Below are 17,744 nucleotides of genomic sequence, written 5' to 3'. Positions count from 1 at the left end.
GGAGGCAGCCATTTGATCTTTCACTATCACATCAATGTTTCTCTCTCTCTCTCCCTCTCCCTTGCTCTCTCTCTAAAAATCAACTTAAAAATCCTTAAAAAGATAAAATTGCATGAGACATATTAGCACAGCTCTAGAATCTATAGCAACTTAATCACTTTAATGATAAAAGTTCAGAGAGATGAAACAACTAGACCCAATTAAACAAGATTAGTTGGAAGAGACGCCCCAAACAAGTCTATTTTAATATATGAAAATGTCACTTTAACAGATGTTAAGTAATTTTATATCCCGGCTGAATGCATGAATTAAAGAATTACTTTAATAAGAAAAAAATCAGTTATTTCATTTAATTTGAAACAGTTTGTTTCTTTACACAAAGAAACCACTTTTTATGGAGGTTACACTATTTGTGGAGGTTAAGGGGTTCACTTTTCAATTAGATAGTAGAATATCATGTCAATACATGAAAGGTGATGTAAATTTCCTTTTAGACTTCATTTCCCAGATGAACACTAGCATTTGGAGTATTTTTGTTTTGAATAGAGTACTGTTTTATTTGAAATACATGCATAAATATATTCAAACATAAAATGAAAAATAAGGAGGAATTAGAGTAACAGTGCAATTTCCTTCTTCAGTGAATGCTGAATGTTCATGGAAGAACCAAGTGCCTTAAGCCCAAATTTAGACAGAGTAGACTTGACCCTCTTAACATCTTTGCTGAGAGGAACAAAGAATTAAAACTTTTCTCTTAAGTTTTTTACATATTTATCATAAAACTGATCATTATTCTCCTGCTATTACTGGTATTTGACCAAAGAGAAACACTAGGATGTAAAAGGTGGCTTTTGTTATTGATGGAAATGTTAGGATTTGACTCTGGGAACTTGGACAATAGATTAGAAATACTTGATTGATAGCATAGGTAATGTTAATGGGAGGAGGGGGGTGTAAATTATTACATATATAATTTAAAGTTTTCAAAAGCATTCATTTAAAATTTTATTCACGAGAATAAAAGACACAAACCATGCTTTTGTATAATTTTTTTTTTTTTTTTTTTTTTTTTTTTTTTTTTTTTTTTTTAGTTATTTGCCTCATTCTCTCTTCAAATCTTTAAAATAGATTTGCTGTTTCAGATATGTAAGAAATCGTTTTTGGATTCTGCTAGAGATGACCTAATTTTTGCTAATTGCTATGCATTCAAAGTTTCGTTTGCTCAGAATGGCAGAGTTGCTGTCATTATTCCTTGGTAGTTAGAATAAGTGCTTTTATACAAAGCTGATGTTCAAAGTAATATATTGGTACTAACGCATAAGTTGTTTTTGTTAAAATTGGTCTTATCCCAGGGAAAAAAATTGAATGCTAATGTACAAGTTAAAGTTTATTTATGTGAGATTCCTTATGTTATTTGGTTATTGACATTCTTAAGCATGTAAACACACACACACACAGACACACACACAGTATCATTTTAAATATCTTTCTTCAAAGCAGTTATCAGTTTTCCAAAAGAGGTAGCCACTGTTTTATACTTTTGTTTTCTAGCACCTCAGAATGAAAAGATTCATTCTTCTCAACCATCTGAATACAATTATTTTAATTAAATTATGTTTAAAACATATAGCTTTATTTTTAGTGTTTTTATTCAACAATCCCTACAGAGGTTAGTTACCTATCCCCTACTTTTCATTTAAATCTCCCCCTTTCCCCAATTTCTCCATTAATTTGAGTTGGGAAGTACCACTTTAAAGCTTTATGAATAGAATTGGTTGCTTTTTATTTCATTTTTTCACATATTATGTACCTCTAAAAAGAATATAATACAAGTAGCAGTTTATTTCATTTTTGAAGGAGGAATCGAGCTTTTGAATAAAAATGTGAAAGAAACTAGTGTTCATTGCCTACGTGGCTTTTTAAAAAGGCTCATAAAAAACATTCCACTGTGGATTTCAAGTCCTCTTTAAACTTGCCACCAACAGAACTGCCTGCAGAGCCATGTGATCATCTTGGCAGCAGCCAGACCTTTTAGTGATTTCATTACTGTGGTTTCCTCAAGCTCTTTACACACATTGATGAATATTTTTCTTGCAGTTATCGCTGTGATGACTTTGTGGTTAATGACACCAAGCTGGGACTGGTACAGAAAGTCAGAGAACACTTGCAGAACTTGGAAAAGTAAGTAATAAGCCTTGGGGGGGAAAAGGATTGATTGGGGTTGAGGGGTCTTTCTGAATTTTTGAGTGGGGTTTTTGTTTGAGTTCCATAACTTCATCATGTTTTTAGTGTGATTGAAATGTTAATAAAATAAGCTTTGGGTTTGGCTATCTTAAACTGTGCCCATAGTTAGTGGTCATATCTCAGCATTTATTTCATTTAATATTTGTCATAAATATATCCAAGGGTCCCAGGGCCTGTTTTTCAGTTATAACCCACCGACTTGTAAGCCACATGGTTTATTTGCGGGGGGAATTTTGGGGGTGCAAGGAAAGGTCAGAAGACAATATCAAATCTTTATACAGTTACCTTTTATATTAGAAAATCCTTATCAAATGTATTATGAGGTCTTCTTAGAAGCACTAAAGTTTATGTGTTCTTTTTAAGGGAAATTAGGTTTAATTGTCCACTTTGCATCTTTGTAATAGCACAAGATCCTAGTTTCTTCTTTTCTTTTTTGTTTTTCCTTTTTGTTTCCACTGGAAAGTACAAGAAGCTATAAAATGTTTTGTTATGTCATCATAAAGAAATTAAAGTACTTATATGAATAGAATTTTCTTGCTGTAGACAAATAGGCCATTCAGATAAAACTCACTGGACCCAAAATTCAAGCAGTTAAATAAAAATCCAAATAGCAGTGCCTTTGAAGCTGCAGTGGATAGAAGCATAGTCCTGGAATGACTGCTGACTCAAGTGAAATCTGTGTAAATCATCCTGAGTCATTAGGTGCCATCAAATTTATTGTCACAGTTGATATATAAAAGGTATGAGAATACTAGAGGCCCAGCGCACGAAATTTGTGTACTCGGGAGGGAGGTCCCTCCGCCCTGCCTGCACCATCTTGCAGTCCAGGAGCCCTCAGGGAATGACTGCCGGCTTAGGCCTGCTCTCCGTGGCAGTCAGATTCCTTAGCACTGCCGCAGAGGTGGGAGAGGCTTCCACCACCACCGTCGCGCTCGCCAGCCATGAGCCTGGCTTGTGGCTGAGCAGAGCTCCCTCTGTGGGAGTGCACTGACCACCAGGGGGCAGCTCCTGTGTTGGGCCTCTGCCCCCTGGTGGTCAGTGCACGTCATAGCGAGTGGTTGAGCAGCCTTAGCACATCATTAGGATATTACGCTTTGATTGGTTGAACAGCCGACCAGACACTTAGCATATTAGGTTTTTATTATATAGGATGCCAAAAGCAAACTTAAATGTAAAGCCAATAGAATATTTTAAAATTGTATACTGAGAGGAAATAACTAAGTTCTTCAAGTGAAACACTGTATAGCTTTGGTTAACCAAAGTCTATATGCATGTCTCTTTGACTAAATAGATTATAAAGCTGATAAGGGAAGAATTTATTTCTTTAAAATCTAAACTAAAGCACTTTGGGTTTAAGTACTTTTTGGCTTGTCATCTTTTTTTGGCTTTTTTCTTTTTCAAAGCACTTCTTCCCTTAATTGGAACAAAGCAGTCAGAGCCCTACCTAGGATTAGACAAACAGATCCAAAATATTTAATTTTGTCAGAAACAGACACAATTAACTGTGAAGTAGGAGATTCCTGCAGTAATTGATGCAATATCACTCTTTGGTGTGAAGTCATTGTAAAGATCTTACTACACTGGTGCTTTGTTATAGAATTGGGTAGCTAGCAGAATATTTTTTCTCTAAGTCTACCATCTAATCCCTAATAAATTAATCCGAACTAAGTCAAAGGGAAAAGAGGAGAACATTCAGGAACCTGCATGCATTTATGCAGTTATCAATCTTTTATTTCCATTGACCATTTCATCATGTAAAAGATGTTACAGACCACCTTGTCTACACTTCTTCTACTTGGCCCACGAAAACATCTACCTTGTAATCAATCCTTTTCCTGTGTTGAAAAACATTACCTACGTTCATTTTTATGTTTTCAAACATAGGCTTTAGTTTATAATGGAAGCTACAATTTAAAAACTATGATTACATTTATGTTTTACTTAACTTGAGACTTTTCTGCATATTTTCTAGAGCAGCACTGTGCACTAGAACTTTCTGTAATCTTCAGTGTCCAGTATGATAGCCACTGGTCACATGTGGCTATTGAGCACCAGGAAAGTGGCTAGTGTGACTAAAGAACTGAATTTTAAATATTATTTAATTTTAATTTATTTAGATATATGTAGCGCATGTCGCAAGTGACTACCATAGTGTGTGGATCTAGAGGATTTTGCTATTTTGAGACTTACTGATGGTAAATTTTAATAACTTCTGTTTTTAAAAACTAAATGTTTTATGTAGGTTAAAAATAAAGTTAGCTATTAGGCATTGTTACTAAGTAGTATATGTACTATGCTTGTGATTCACTTCTTTACTTACAGAATTTTTGAAGGAATAACTTAACATAGTAGTCTATGAAACTGGTCTATTCTTACCTTATAGCCACCAATACACTGAGAGGGACATGCAGTTCTGAAGATATGTTTCCTATGAGTGTGTTTAGATTTGAAGCAACTGACTGTTAGTAGATCTGATGCTCCAAAGACATAGTTCATCTGTAAATTCTGGAAAGAGAAATAATTTTGTATTTACTATGGATAAGCTTAGTATTTTTAGGAGATGGGAAAGAGTTGGCAGACTTAAAAGTCTGTGTTGTTTAATGATAATTTTACCTCCTGGTACATAATAATTTTAAAGTGACCTTTTGAAGATAGGACTTACTCTCTGATAAATTTAAGCAAAATATATCTTTCTTTTTTTAAAAAAATACATTTTTATTGATTTTTAGAGAGGAAGGAAAAGGAATACAGAGATAAAAACATCGATGTGACATCATTCAGCTGCCTCCTGCACGCCCCCCTACTGGGGATTGAGCCTGCAACCCAGGCATGTGCCCTGACTGGGAATCAAACTAGCAACCTCTTGGTTCATGTGTCAGTGCTTAACCACTGAGCAACACGGGCTGGGCATAAAATATTTATTTCATCAAGAGAAATCTAAACAATTTTACTTCAGAATTTCTGTGCTAATTTTTTATTTTAGAATATCCTTTGTAGCATAGCTGGATCAAATGAATTTGTATATGCCTATACTTTTTTATTATTTCACAAACTCAGATTATTTCATAACCTAATATGACAAATGAATAAAACATGATTGATATCTTTACCAAAATTATAAAAGAGGTAGCACAGTATTTGAGACTTATGATAAATCTTAGAATAATCTTGTCAGACCAGGGTTTTACTTTTGTTAAGAGGAATGGCTGTTCTCATTTTTGAAGCTTCACCTAGGCAGATAGAGTGGTAATGGCAAGGGATTGTCTCACAGGCTTTATCTACCTGGCCAGCTTTTCTTGGAAGCACCTGGTGGTGGCTTCTGCTGGCTCATCCTGCTGAGGGAGCGTAGGGCTTTTCCAGGGAGTGGAGCTTTTCAGTTGGGCCACAGTGGACCTAACAGGTCATTTCCTCACCTGACTAAGCAGCCAGGCAAGGCTCCATACCCTAGACCAGCCGTGGGCAAATTACAGCCCGCGGGCCGGATCCGGCCCGTTTGGCTGTTCTATTCGGCCCGCGGAGCCGAAAGAGCGGAGAGTTCTCTTGCTCTCCCCTCTGCTCCTTTACTTTGAATTTATATTAGTTCACAGAAACACTCCATCCATGCTTTTGTTCCGGCCCTCCGGTCCAGTTTAAGAACCCATTGTGGCCCTCGAGTCAAAAAGTTTGCCCACCCCTGCCCTAGACACTAAGAACAGCCAAGTTTATTCTCTAAAACCTGCTGTGAAGTCTATGTGTATTAATGTCTTTTTGATTATTTGTTTGTGTTTCAATAGCTCAGCTTTCACAGCTGACAGGCATAGGAAAAGAAAACTTTTGGAAAACTCATCACTAAACAGCAAGTTACTAAAAGTAAATGTAAGTAATTAAAATTTATTCAAATATAAGAATTGGTTGAGATATAGTCTGCTTTATTATATTAATGTTGGTCCTTACACACTTTTATAAGTATACTAGAGGCCCAGTGCACGAAATTCGTGCACGGCGGGGGAGGTCCCCTCAGCCCAACCTGCACCCTCTCCAATCTGGGACCCCTCGGGGGATGTCTGACTGCCGGTTTAGACCCGATCCCCGAACCGGCAGTTGGACATCCCTCTCACAATCCTGGACCACTGGCTTCTAATCGCTCACCTGCCTGGTTGCCCCTAACTGTCCCCCACCGGCCCAGTTGCCCCTCACTGCCCCCCCTGCCAGCCTAATCACCCCCAACTGTCCCCCCTGCCAGCCTGGTCACCCCCAACTGCACCCCCCTGCCGGCTGGTTGCCCCTAACTGCCCCCCCCACCGGCCTGGTTGCCTCTTACTGCCTCCCCCCCCCACCAGCCTGGTCACCCCCAACTGTCCCCCTCTGCAGGCCTGGTCACCCCAAACTGCCACCCCCTGCTGGCCTGGTCGCCCCTTGCAGCCTGCTGTTCAGTTGTTTGGTCATCCCTCACTAACCCCCCTGCCGGCCTGGTTGCCCCACGCAGCCTGCTTGTTCAGTCGTTTGGTCATCCCTCACACCCCTGCTAGCCTGGTCGCCCCATGCAGCCTGCTTGTTCAGTCGTTTGGTCGTCCCTCACTAACCCCCCTGCCTGCCTGGTTGTAGGCAGCCATCTTGTGAGGGCGTGAGAGTTAATTTGCATATTACCTCTTTATTATATAGGATGTGTTGGATTTGGAATATTTTATAAAATGTTTGCCACTTGTACCAATGATTCTTAATGTGGCTAAATACGCCAATGAGTCCATCTGTCAGTGCCTTTCTTTTGTCAGGATTGCCACTGTACTCCTCCGCCTTAGCAAGCATTTGTTCTTTTTTTTAAATTAATTAATTTTATTGACTATATTGGGGTGACATTGGTTAATTACATAGGTTTCAGGCGTACAATTTTATAATACATCATCTGTATATTGTATTGTGTGTTCACCACACCAAAGTTTGTTCTTAATGCCTACTCACGTACCTTATTACAATGTTTCTGTAAGATCCAAAGATCCTTGCTTTCTGTTAAAGGTCCCTAGTATAAAATCTATGGGTCTGAAGTATTGGTATTTTATTTCTTAGGACTTCATTAATATAACTTCACCATAAAAGAATATGCTTTCTCATTCTGGTAACCGTCTGTTACCAGATGTATGAGCCATTAATGGATTAGCAAAATTTTAAAATCATGAAATATTTATTTTGAAACAATTTTTATTGATTTTAGAGAGAGAAGGGAGAGAGAGAAACATAGATGTGAGAGAGAAACATCTATTGGTTGCCTCACACACGTGCCCTGACCAGGATTGAACCCACCACCTTTTGGTATACTGGACGACACTCCAACCAACTGAAACACACCGGCCAGGGCAAAATCAGAAAATATTTTAATAATTTTACCCTGCATCTACCTCTCTGCTCTTGTGCTAGCTATGTATAGACACACTCTTAAAGTGTTACTATTTGGTGGAAGAAAGAGCTAAAGTGTTCTCTGGCCAACTGAATTATGGTCAGAGATGCTTTGATTTGGATCGGTAGATTCACTTCCAATGTTCAGGTGTAATATTCAGATGTCATGATGAACTTGTAGAGCTAATTAGAAAATCAAACCTTAGTTTAAGGGAAATTCAGTGTTGTTTTTTTTAAGATTAATACTCTATTGCTAGAAAAACATATATTGGTTATTTATGCATGGCTTAAAGTTTGGTGACAGAAATACTTGGGGTGTATACATTTATATTTTTTGTAACGTATAGTAGTTTTAATAGAATCTTGCAATGGCATTAAGTCTTAATTTTTACTTCTTTTTAGGATCTTCCTGGTTTTTGCATTGTGTACTACACGATACTTATTAATGCTGCTTTCCTCATAAGCGTCCACAAGATACTCCCATTTAGAACAGTCCCAGGATTAGAAACAACCGTCTAAACATGTGTAGACACTTATACAGAGAATATAAACAGACTTTGAAATATTAATTGGACAGAAAAGGACCAATTCCAGATTGGCTTGATGTTGGGAGTTTCAAATATAGGCCTTTGCTTTGCTTCGATATTTGAAACAGTCGGCCTTCTCTTGGCATTACTGATGGCCTCTTCTTGTCCTATTTTACAGGGAAGCACCACTGCCATTTGTGCCACAGGCCTTCGGAATTTGGGGAACACGTGTTTTATGAATGCCATCCTTCAGTCACTCAGGTAATATGACAGAGCTTAAGTATCTGCTGTTAGTTTCTAATGGAATAGTTAAGAGCAAAGGCTGTGGGTTCAGATCCTCTCTGCCATCAACTCTAGTCATATGGCTTGGGGCAAGTTACGTCAGTTCCTTAGATTTCTCATCAGTAAAATTGGGGATAATAATTCTACCTCACAGGGTAATTGGGTAGTATATAGTGTAATTTATATAAAGTGCTTATTAGAAAAGTGCCTTACATTAAATAACTGATAGCGGTTATTATTTATTTTCTATTGCTTCTTGAATAGGCTAGAGCAGAGACCATCAAATTTCTTCTATAAAAGGCCAAATTAAATAAATATTTTTAATCTTTGCCTGCCACATACAGTCTCTTACATATTCTTCTCCCCTCAACCATGCCCCCCCACCCCCCCCCCCTTTTTAAACTTCTGTTTTAAAATGTAAAAGTTCACTGGCCCAGGGCCAGATATGGTGTGTGGGCTGTAGTTTGCCAGACTCCTGGGCTACAAGGAACCTTGTTCAGAAAACTTATTTGAATAATTAGTTGAGTCTTAAGGGTTGTCATAAGATTGGATGTTTAGAAGATCTTCAGAATGTAAGATAAACAGTAAAAATAAAATGGCCAAGAAGGCTGCCCTAAGTTGTATAGAATAAATTATTTTGAAAGTTGTGTACTTTTAGATTTTAATGAACTACCAAAGTCAGAATAAATTATCTTCCCAAGACCACCTTGGGAATAAGGCAGAAGCCATATTTTATTTCTTCTTAAAGGTACTGTTAGCTTATCCAGTTTGCCCAAAGAAGAAATTTTAGTCACTACTGAATCCTCCTTATTACTCTATATAGTGTATCTAAACAGTATGTTTGGTTCTATGGGTTGCTTTTATTTGAGGGAGTTGTTGACCACCTGAAAAGTTGAGATTGTGTTTTCACAAAATCCATATGTAGGTTTCATAGAACTTTCTTTACAGTAAATTTAAAAAAATAATTTTCTTCCCTTCCTTTTTAAATAGTAACATTGAACAGTTTTGCTGTTATTTCAAAGAACTGCCTGCTGTGGAGTTAAGGAATGGGAAGACGGCAGGAAGGCGAACATACCACACCAGGAGCCAAGGAGATAACAATGTGTGAGTTCTAAGACTATCCTTTCTGGCTTTGATACAAAACAAAAGACTCTTACTGGTGATTTCCATTGCATATGTGAGTTCACAGGCACATACATTTAAAAAAAAAACTCTTCTAAAAGTTGTGTTTAAGTATCTAGCAGATAATCTTAATAATTGTTGAAATTCTTTTATATGTATTTATCTAAAAGGCAGCATAAATTTAGCACTCTACTTACTGAGTCTTTGTGAATTTGGACATTCTAAAACTGACGTCTATTTATGAAATACAGTTTTAGGTGTAGACCGGCATGAATATTACTAGTCTTTGTGAATTGGCTTGTCTGATATTGTTAGGTAAACCTGTCTTGGATAGTAAAATTAAATTGTAGTCATCAAATTAATTACAGGGGCAATACAGTTAATTTTTCATTGACATGAAGAGGGGAAGAATTGACTAGTGATTATTGAGAACCAATATCTATTCAGTGCAGCTACACACTATTTGGGGTTTAGAAGATCTATCATATTATCATGATTGTAAGGGGCACATTTTTTCATATCTTACCATTACTGCAACAGGTCTATGGTTTATAATCTGGTGTGTGTTTTTTTAATTCTTACCCAAAGATATTTTTTCCATTGATTTTTAGAGAGAGTAGAAGGGAGAGGGAGAGACAGAGAGAAACACCCATTTGAGAGAGATACATCCATTGGTTACCTCCCGCATGCCCCCAACTAGGGCCGGGAGCCTGCAACCAAGGTACGTGCCCTTGACTGGAATCAAACCTGGGACCCTTCAGTATGTGGGCTGATTGGCTGATCTATCCACTGAGCCAAACCGGCTAGGGCATCTGTGTATGTTTTTAATGTAATGTTTTCCCTGCCTGCCCATCCCATACCCACACCCCCATCCCACACATTCCAAAAAGCCGTTTTATAACCTGGCACTGTTCTGCCTAGGTGGCTGAGGGAGAATAGGATAGAACATGTTAGATGAGTATACCAGTATGGTTAGAGCCAAAATATGGGGCAACTTTAAAGCCAGGCATTGGAGAGGGATAGAATGACATCACTGGAAGTGGTGTTTTAAGAGTTTACTTTGCCTGGCTGGCATGGCTTAGTGATTGAGCATTGACTTATGAACCAGGAGGTCACGGTTCAGTTCACGGTCAGGGTACATGCCTGGGTTATGGGCACGATCCCCAGTATGGGGCATGCAGAAAACAGCCGATCAATGATTCACAAAACTTAAGGGAAGAGTGAGTAGTACTTGATGCATTAGTATCATTCAGGGTTTAGTTACAAACTGTAGGAATTGCTTCTGGCTATGTTAAGCAGAAAAGGAATTTATTGAAGGTCTAATTGGTGTGCTAACCATTACTGGATGGGTAGAAAATCAGGTATGAAGTCTGGGCATCTAGAACCAAAGCTACAGTCACCCCACAGAACTTCCCCATGAAAACATCACTGCTTTTGCTGCCCAGTGCAACTCGAGCTCCCACTGCTGGCACTGCTGGGTCTGGGTGCTTGGTGAACTCCAGATGATTTTTGCCACCAGAAAGGATTTGGTACTGTCCCAGCTTCTTTGCATCACTAACACCTGCTTCAGATAGGCAGAGCCCAGCCCTGTACCTGATTCCTGCAGTGGGGGTGGAGGGGTAGGCTGGGAAAGCAAGTATCTGGACTTCCCAGCTTCCATAGTGGGAGACAGGCTCTGACTCTCACCAAGACTAAGGTGGAGAATTCCTCAAACAAGTTCAGGCACTAAGTAAAACATATGCTTTGTATTCCAGGGACCTATAGGATAACGGGTTGAGAAAGAAGATACTGAGGTTCCCTGAGTCATAAATTAGCTATCCATGAGTATGGTAGTTGTATTGACAGATATAGTCATTGAAGTTGAGGAGGTGTATCAACTTAGCTACATGCATAGATAACCAAAATTAACTGTGACTTAAACATCCATGGTTTATTTTCTCATGCAAAAGTTAGAAGTTTCTGTCTAGGACTGTTTCACACAGTCTTTAGGCTCCTTCTCGCTCTCTGTGCCGTCAGCCCTGGGGTGGGGCTCTCAGCCACATAGTCCAAGACGGTGCTGGAGTGCCACCAGTTCATCCTCATTCCAGCTAGAAGGAGGCAGGAAGGGTTAATAAGGACGATTTCTCTTTAAGGAAATTTCTCAGAATTTAAACACACTCAAAGTTTTTTATTCCAGGAATTTATATGCCAAAGGGAAAAAAGGAAGTTTTATTCCTACGGAGAAGATGAGAATGGATATTGGGGGACAATAGGGAGAGTACAGAGAGCAGGTTCAGTGCACGTTGAGTTTGAAGTGGCAAGAGGACATTCAGTGGAAAATTCCTGTTGGAAGCTGGAGAAACCTGAATAAAAGTGGTCATGAGAAAATGCGGCTTTTAGATTTGGATTTTTGAGACTCATTAGTATGGAGCCAAACGTTGAAGCTTTGTGGTCAGATGGACTCTCTGAGGCAGAGAAGTGCTCCTAGTGAGGGGCAAGAAGGAGAATGAAGATTTTAAGTTTTAAAAATGTATATTCTTAAATAATTTGGTTTGTAACTTACCCATTGCTTTATTGTACAAGTATGACAGTATTTTGGCACAGACTTCACCATATGGTTACAAAACTGGTTTTGTCAGTAATTACTGCTATTTACATGAATTTTTGAAATGCTTTTACTTAATTGTCAGACTTAGCTCAGAAGAGACCAGGCCCTCTTTATGTTTTTATTTTTTAATTTATTGTGAACTTTAGACAGTTGATATTATGCATTGAAATAATAGCCTCTCATTAATGCGCAGGGTCTTGTCCCTTCCTCTTTTGCAGGTCTTTGGTGGAAGAGTTTAGAAAGACACTATGTGCTTTATGGCAAGGTAGCCAAACTGCATTTAGCCCAGAGTCCTTATTTTATGTTGTTTGGAAGATTATGCCAAATTTTAGGTAAGTATTATTTAACAAAAGATACTTAAAACATTAATGTTAGTCTTTATACTGTTCCTGAAACAATTTCCAATGAAGTGGTGGTATTCTAAATAGTAAAGACTGGTTTTGCTCTTTTTTTTTTTTTTAAGGAGGAGAACAGAAGTTGGATATATCTGACTAGACAAATGTTGTTTAAATAATAGATATTTGAATGTTTTTAACAAAGGGTAGGGTATTTTGTTGTTATAAAAACAAAGCCCGGTTTCCGTTTCTTAGCTATTATAAATAACTATAAACATAGGGGTGTATATATTCTTTCAGATTGGTGTTTCAGGATTATTAGGATATATTCCTAAAAGTGGGATCACTGGGTCAAATGGCAGTTCCATTTTTAATTTTTTGAGGGATCTCCACACTGTTTTTCCATAGTGGCTGCACCAGTCTGCATTCCCACCAGCACTGTACTAGGGTTCCCTTTTCTCCACATCCTCAGCAGCACACTTGTTGTTAGTTGATTGATTGATGGTAGGCATTCTGGCAGGTGTGAGATGATAACTCATTGTCATTTTAATTTGCATCTCTCTGATTATTAGTTCCCATTGGTAGATGAGTGGATAAAAAAGCTGTGGTACATTTACACCACGGAATACTATGCAGCAGTAAAAAAGAAGGATCTATTACCCTTTGAGACAGCATGGAGGGACCTGGAGATTACTATGTTAAGTGAAATAAGCCAATTAGAGAAAGACAAATATCACATGATCTCATTTATATGTGGAATCTAATGAACAAAATAAACTGATGAATAAAACAGAACCAGTGGCATGGAAACATGGAACAAACTGACAAATCTCAGAGGGAAGAGGGGAAGGGGGTGAGAAGAGATTAACCAAATAATTTATATGCATATACATTGCCTGTGGACACAGACAATAGGGTGGTGAAAGCCTGGGGTGGGACAGGAAACGGGTGAGGGGGGGGCAGTGGGAGGAGAGAAGAGGGCCTATCTTTAATACTATCAACAATAAAGTTTCTTTTTAAAGCCCTTATGAATTATTTAATGTGCTCTAGGAAAACATACTGGACAAAATTTCCTTGATTCTTTCAAAACCTTATAAAGAATAATTACTATCATACACTATCTTGTTATTTTAACTAAAAAAAATTCAAATGTAATCAGTAGATGTCTATGGTATTATATCCACAGTTCTGCTCTGGGTCCTGAAGGTTTTAGGAGACTGTAGTCAAGTCCATTGGGATTCACTTTCCAGAAGGTTGCTGGGTCCCATCCTAATGTGGCTTCAGAGTCCCTGTGTTTTCTGTGCTTGCTGTCTAGCCTCGCTTGAGTAGGGAAAGAGCCCTGCTGACTAACCCTACCTCCCCTCCTATCTTAGTCCTATTTTATTCATCAGCCCTAGCACTTCAGGTAATAGCAGATTTGGGGCACTGCAGGTGTTTGACAATAGCTATTACCACCTTGTTGATTTTATCCTTCTGAAGCAATCATGGTTTTTACTACTCATGATTTGGGCACCTAATGCACATCCTTCTTCTTGTTTTGTTTTAAACAAAATCAGCAAGCTATAGTGAAACTTAGCATAAATCTTGCTCTATTTAGATATATGGGTAGTATAGAGAAATGTTTAAAAGGTAATAACTTCAAAGAACTGTAAGTTGTTGTGATTGACTATTGTTACCCCTGATCTTTGTTTTGAAGGAAACTTCTTTTATGTATATCATGACATGTAAGTCTCCTCTCAAGAGAGACTAATTTTGTAAGAATTTTAAGATTTCTTGACTCTTAAGTAGGAAAGGTGAAAATGACTGTTAAGTTACTACTGATCTGGTTTGGACTTAATATAAAATTTCTGACATACCTAGTTAGACTGTTGATAGGATTTAATCTTTATGTTTTATTGTATAAAATAGTTAAAATTTATTTTTTATTTTTTAAAATATATTTTTATTGATTTCAGAGAGGAAGGGAGATAGAAACATCAGTGATGAGAGAGAGTCATTGATTGGCAGCCTCCTGCACGCCCTCTACTGGGGATTGAGCCCGCAGCCTGGACATATACCCTTGACCGGAATCGAACCTGGGACCCTTCAGTCCACAGGCTGACACTCTATCCACTGAGCCAAACCAGCTAGGGCTAGTTGTCATTTATTGAATGCCTACTATGTGCTTAGCACTTTAGGTCTTTTATATCTGATCTTCATTAAAAAGCACAACAAAATTCCTGTCAAGGGAGGAAGTGTTAGCCCCATTTTAAAGAAGACAATGATACAGAGGAGGAGCAATGTGTTCAGTCTTGTACAGCTAGTAGATGTCAGGACCAGTATGAGAACCAGGTCTTTGTAGGGTTGGTTAATGATAGATCTTTTAACAGTGATTTGTCCACGTGCCTGAGTGAGGCCAGCAACTAACTCCATACTGTTCTGCTTGGTCCCCGTGATGACTCAGGCCCCTCATTCTTAGGTTTGAGTTTAGAAACATTATGAAACTTTTATTCAGTAGAATTCTACTTTTCCTCTAAATCTGCACACATCTCTTCCCCTTTATATTTTCTGTAGCCCGACTGTGAGCATGATTTTGTTTTTGTGTGTGTTTTTTTAAAGAACAGTTTGTTGATTTTGAGAGCGAGAGAGAGAAACATTGATGTGAGAGCACATTGATCTGCTGCCCCCTGCATGCCCCCTACCGAGTATCAAGCCTGCAATCCAGGCATGTGCCCTTGACCAGGAATGGAACCGGCAACCTCCTGGTACATGGAAAGGTGCCCAACCAACTGAGCCATACCAGCCAGGGCAAAGTAACATTTTCTTCATTCATTCTTTATTGGGGCATTTCTTTCTTTTAAAGATTTAGGTAAATATGGGTTGCCTCATTGTGGCAAAAATTGTTGTGAAGAGCCAGTTGCCCCCTGTGCCTATTTTGTGCTTCAGTATTTCCCTTCTCAGCCTCGCGTTCAGAAGGGATGGTTCATGATCCTTCAGGCTTTTTATATTTGCAGTGTGCTCTCCAACAGTTATTTCTCACAGCATCGTTAGGACACAGATTTTCTGTAGACATTAAGGAGAAGGAGGTCATTTTTAAGGTAAAACAAGTGAAGATAAGGAAGTGCTAAAATTGGAGCCACTTTTATTTCCCTCTGTCTTCTCTCATTTCTGCTCTGTCAGAGATGCCAGTGGGTTCTTCATATACCTATTTCCTCAATAACTCACAAACATCTGTTTGGGTGACATCCATGAAATAATTTGTATACAAAACACAAATACTGCACCCAAATGAGAGCAGTGTTTCCTTTAATGTGATTAACAAACAGCAGAAACCTAAGTTGACTACAGAGGAAACTCTGAAGCTCATATTGTATATTTGGCAAATAATTAAAAAGTTAAGTTTGTTGAATTTAACATACTAAATAATATTAAGACTTCCAGATAATTCAATAAAAGGTTTTATTTAAATGTTTAAAAATGGAATTGTAAATGTCTCTTTAGTCAGAATCAGAAAATTTTCCTAGTCTTAAAAGAGACTGTCTTCTGGTAAAGATCACACATTAAAACAAAAACCCATAACTTACCTTTATAAAAATGCTGAGTGTTCCATGATCTCATGTAGGTAAAAAATGTGTTTCCAATGGTAAAAAATAAACATTAGAATATAATGTATTTTGATAAAAGAATATAAAATCATGGTGTGGTTGGAAACATTCATTAGTATACATTAGGAACATTATTATTTTTTTTAAATATATTTTATTGATTTTTTACAGAGAGAAAGGGAGAGGGATAGAGAGTTAGAAACATCGATCAGCTGCCTCCTGCACACCCCCTACTGGGGATGTGCCCACAACCAAGGTACATGCCCTTGACAGGAATCGAACCTGGGACCTTTCAGTCCACAGGCCGATGCTCTATCCACTGAGCCAAACCAGTTAGGGCCAGGAATGTTATTTTTTAAACATATTTGATGAAAATACAAATTGGCATAATTACAAAGTACTGACTGGTTTTTCATGATCCATTTTAGAAACATGATGTTTAGATATCAGGTTATTTTGGTGAAGGAACGAAACTATTTTTATATGTATAGAACTTCACACATGTCCCAAAGTAGTAATAATACCTTTGAGTTATGAAAAAAAAAAGGATGTTGTATTGAAAGGTTTAAAGCACCTCCTTAGGTACATAAAGGAACTACCAACTTTGAATGAATAGTTTTGACTGTGAATGTTAACATTTATTCATATGAATCTTAGAAGAAATATTTGAACACATATTGATATTTAGTAGCTAAGTAGTTCAGAAAAAGTTATAGTGCAGTGCTAAAGTGACTTCTGATTTAAGTTCCATTGATTAGGCAGACTATTTTCATAATTTCTTCTTTCCAGGAGAAATTTCAGGAAAAGGGGGAAAATATAGATTGAGGGAAACTCTGGTTGAAAGAAATTTTGTTTATGGAACCATTGCCTGGAAGAGCGGTGGAAGTTTTGACTCAAGACCAAGCCAGAAAACCTTGAGATTTAGAGGATAGATTAAAGAGAACCTTCCATGCTGGCAAAATGTAGGCAGAAGTCTTTTCCATCAACAGTTTTATGCAAGTACCTTATATTTCATTGCTTGATTTATTTTATCTACATAAACCTCTGTGACCTTCCATTTGTATCAGCTTTATTTTCTGTCAGCCTTCATTTCTGTTTACTTGTCATCGATCTGCATTAGTATAAGAATTCCATGTAATTTCCTATCTGAATACAGTGGAAGAAGTAACCTAAGAATATGTTGCTATATATATTCAAATTTTAGGATAGAGAATAATTGTGTATGAGTCAGTGCATTTTTAAAAGTGTTTATTTAAAAATGTCTTTGGAATCGAGATTAGGATTTAGGTATAGAATGTTAGATGTCTTTTTAACTTCTTAGAAAATTTTTCTTTTCCTTTCAGCCAGTGCTTAAAAATTAGTATCTTTCAATCTAAGGAATTAGTTTTAGATTCCTTATTTCATGTGGTGGTGGTTTAGATCTAGTTTTATGGTGAGGTTAAGATGTGAAATTTTAACAGTTGAGCATCTTCTGGAGGGGCCAATGGGACAGTGGGGAGATTCAGAGTCCATCCAGGAGAGAGACATGGGTTATAGCTCTGTATCTGCGGGACTTTAGGCAAATCACACCCTCACCCCCCCCCCCTTTTATTTTTTACCTCATCTCTAAAGTGGGGTCAGTTGAGATCACTACAAGTCCAATTAGCTCTAATAGTTCATATTTTCTAACAGTAGAATTATTTTTCTTGTTGAG

General features: G+C 37.8%; 1 protein-coding gene across 4 annotated transcripts in view; it reads left to right on the top strand.

Annotated features, from left to right (window-relative positions):
* The window catches only part of USP3 (ubiquitin specific peptidase 3), a 112,573-nt gene that overhangs the window by 72,930 nt on the left and 21,899 nt on the right, over positions 1–17,744 (top strand). For all 4 annotated transcript variants that reach the window (XM_080659775.1, XM_080659776.1, XM_080659778.1 and 1 more), the window contains 5 exons: positions 2,098–2,181; positions 6,018–6,099; positions 8,320–8,402; positions 9,414–9,527; positions 12,351–12,464. In XM_080659775.1, coding sequence (XP_080515901.1) covers positions 2,098–2,181; positions 6,018–6,099; positions 8,320–8,402; positions 9,414–9,527; positions 12,351–12,464 — 477 coding nt within the window. The remainder of the gene's footprint in view (positions 1–2,097; positions 2,182–6,017; positions 6,100–8,319; positions 8,403–9,413; positions 9,528–12,350; positions 12,465–17,744) is intronic.

Source organism: Plecotus auritus (genome assembly GCF_963455305.1).
Source record: "Plecotus auritus genome assembly, chromosome: 1".
Taxonomy (NCBI): domain Eukaryota; kingdom Metazoa; phylum Chordata; class Mammalia; order Chiroptera; family Vespertilionidae; genus Plecotus; species Plecotus auritus.
The sequence above is the reverse complement of the archived record's forward strand: the minus strand, read 5'-3'. Positions and strand labels throughout refer to the sequence as shown.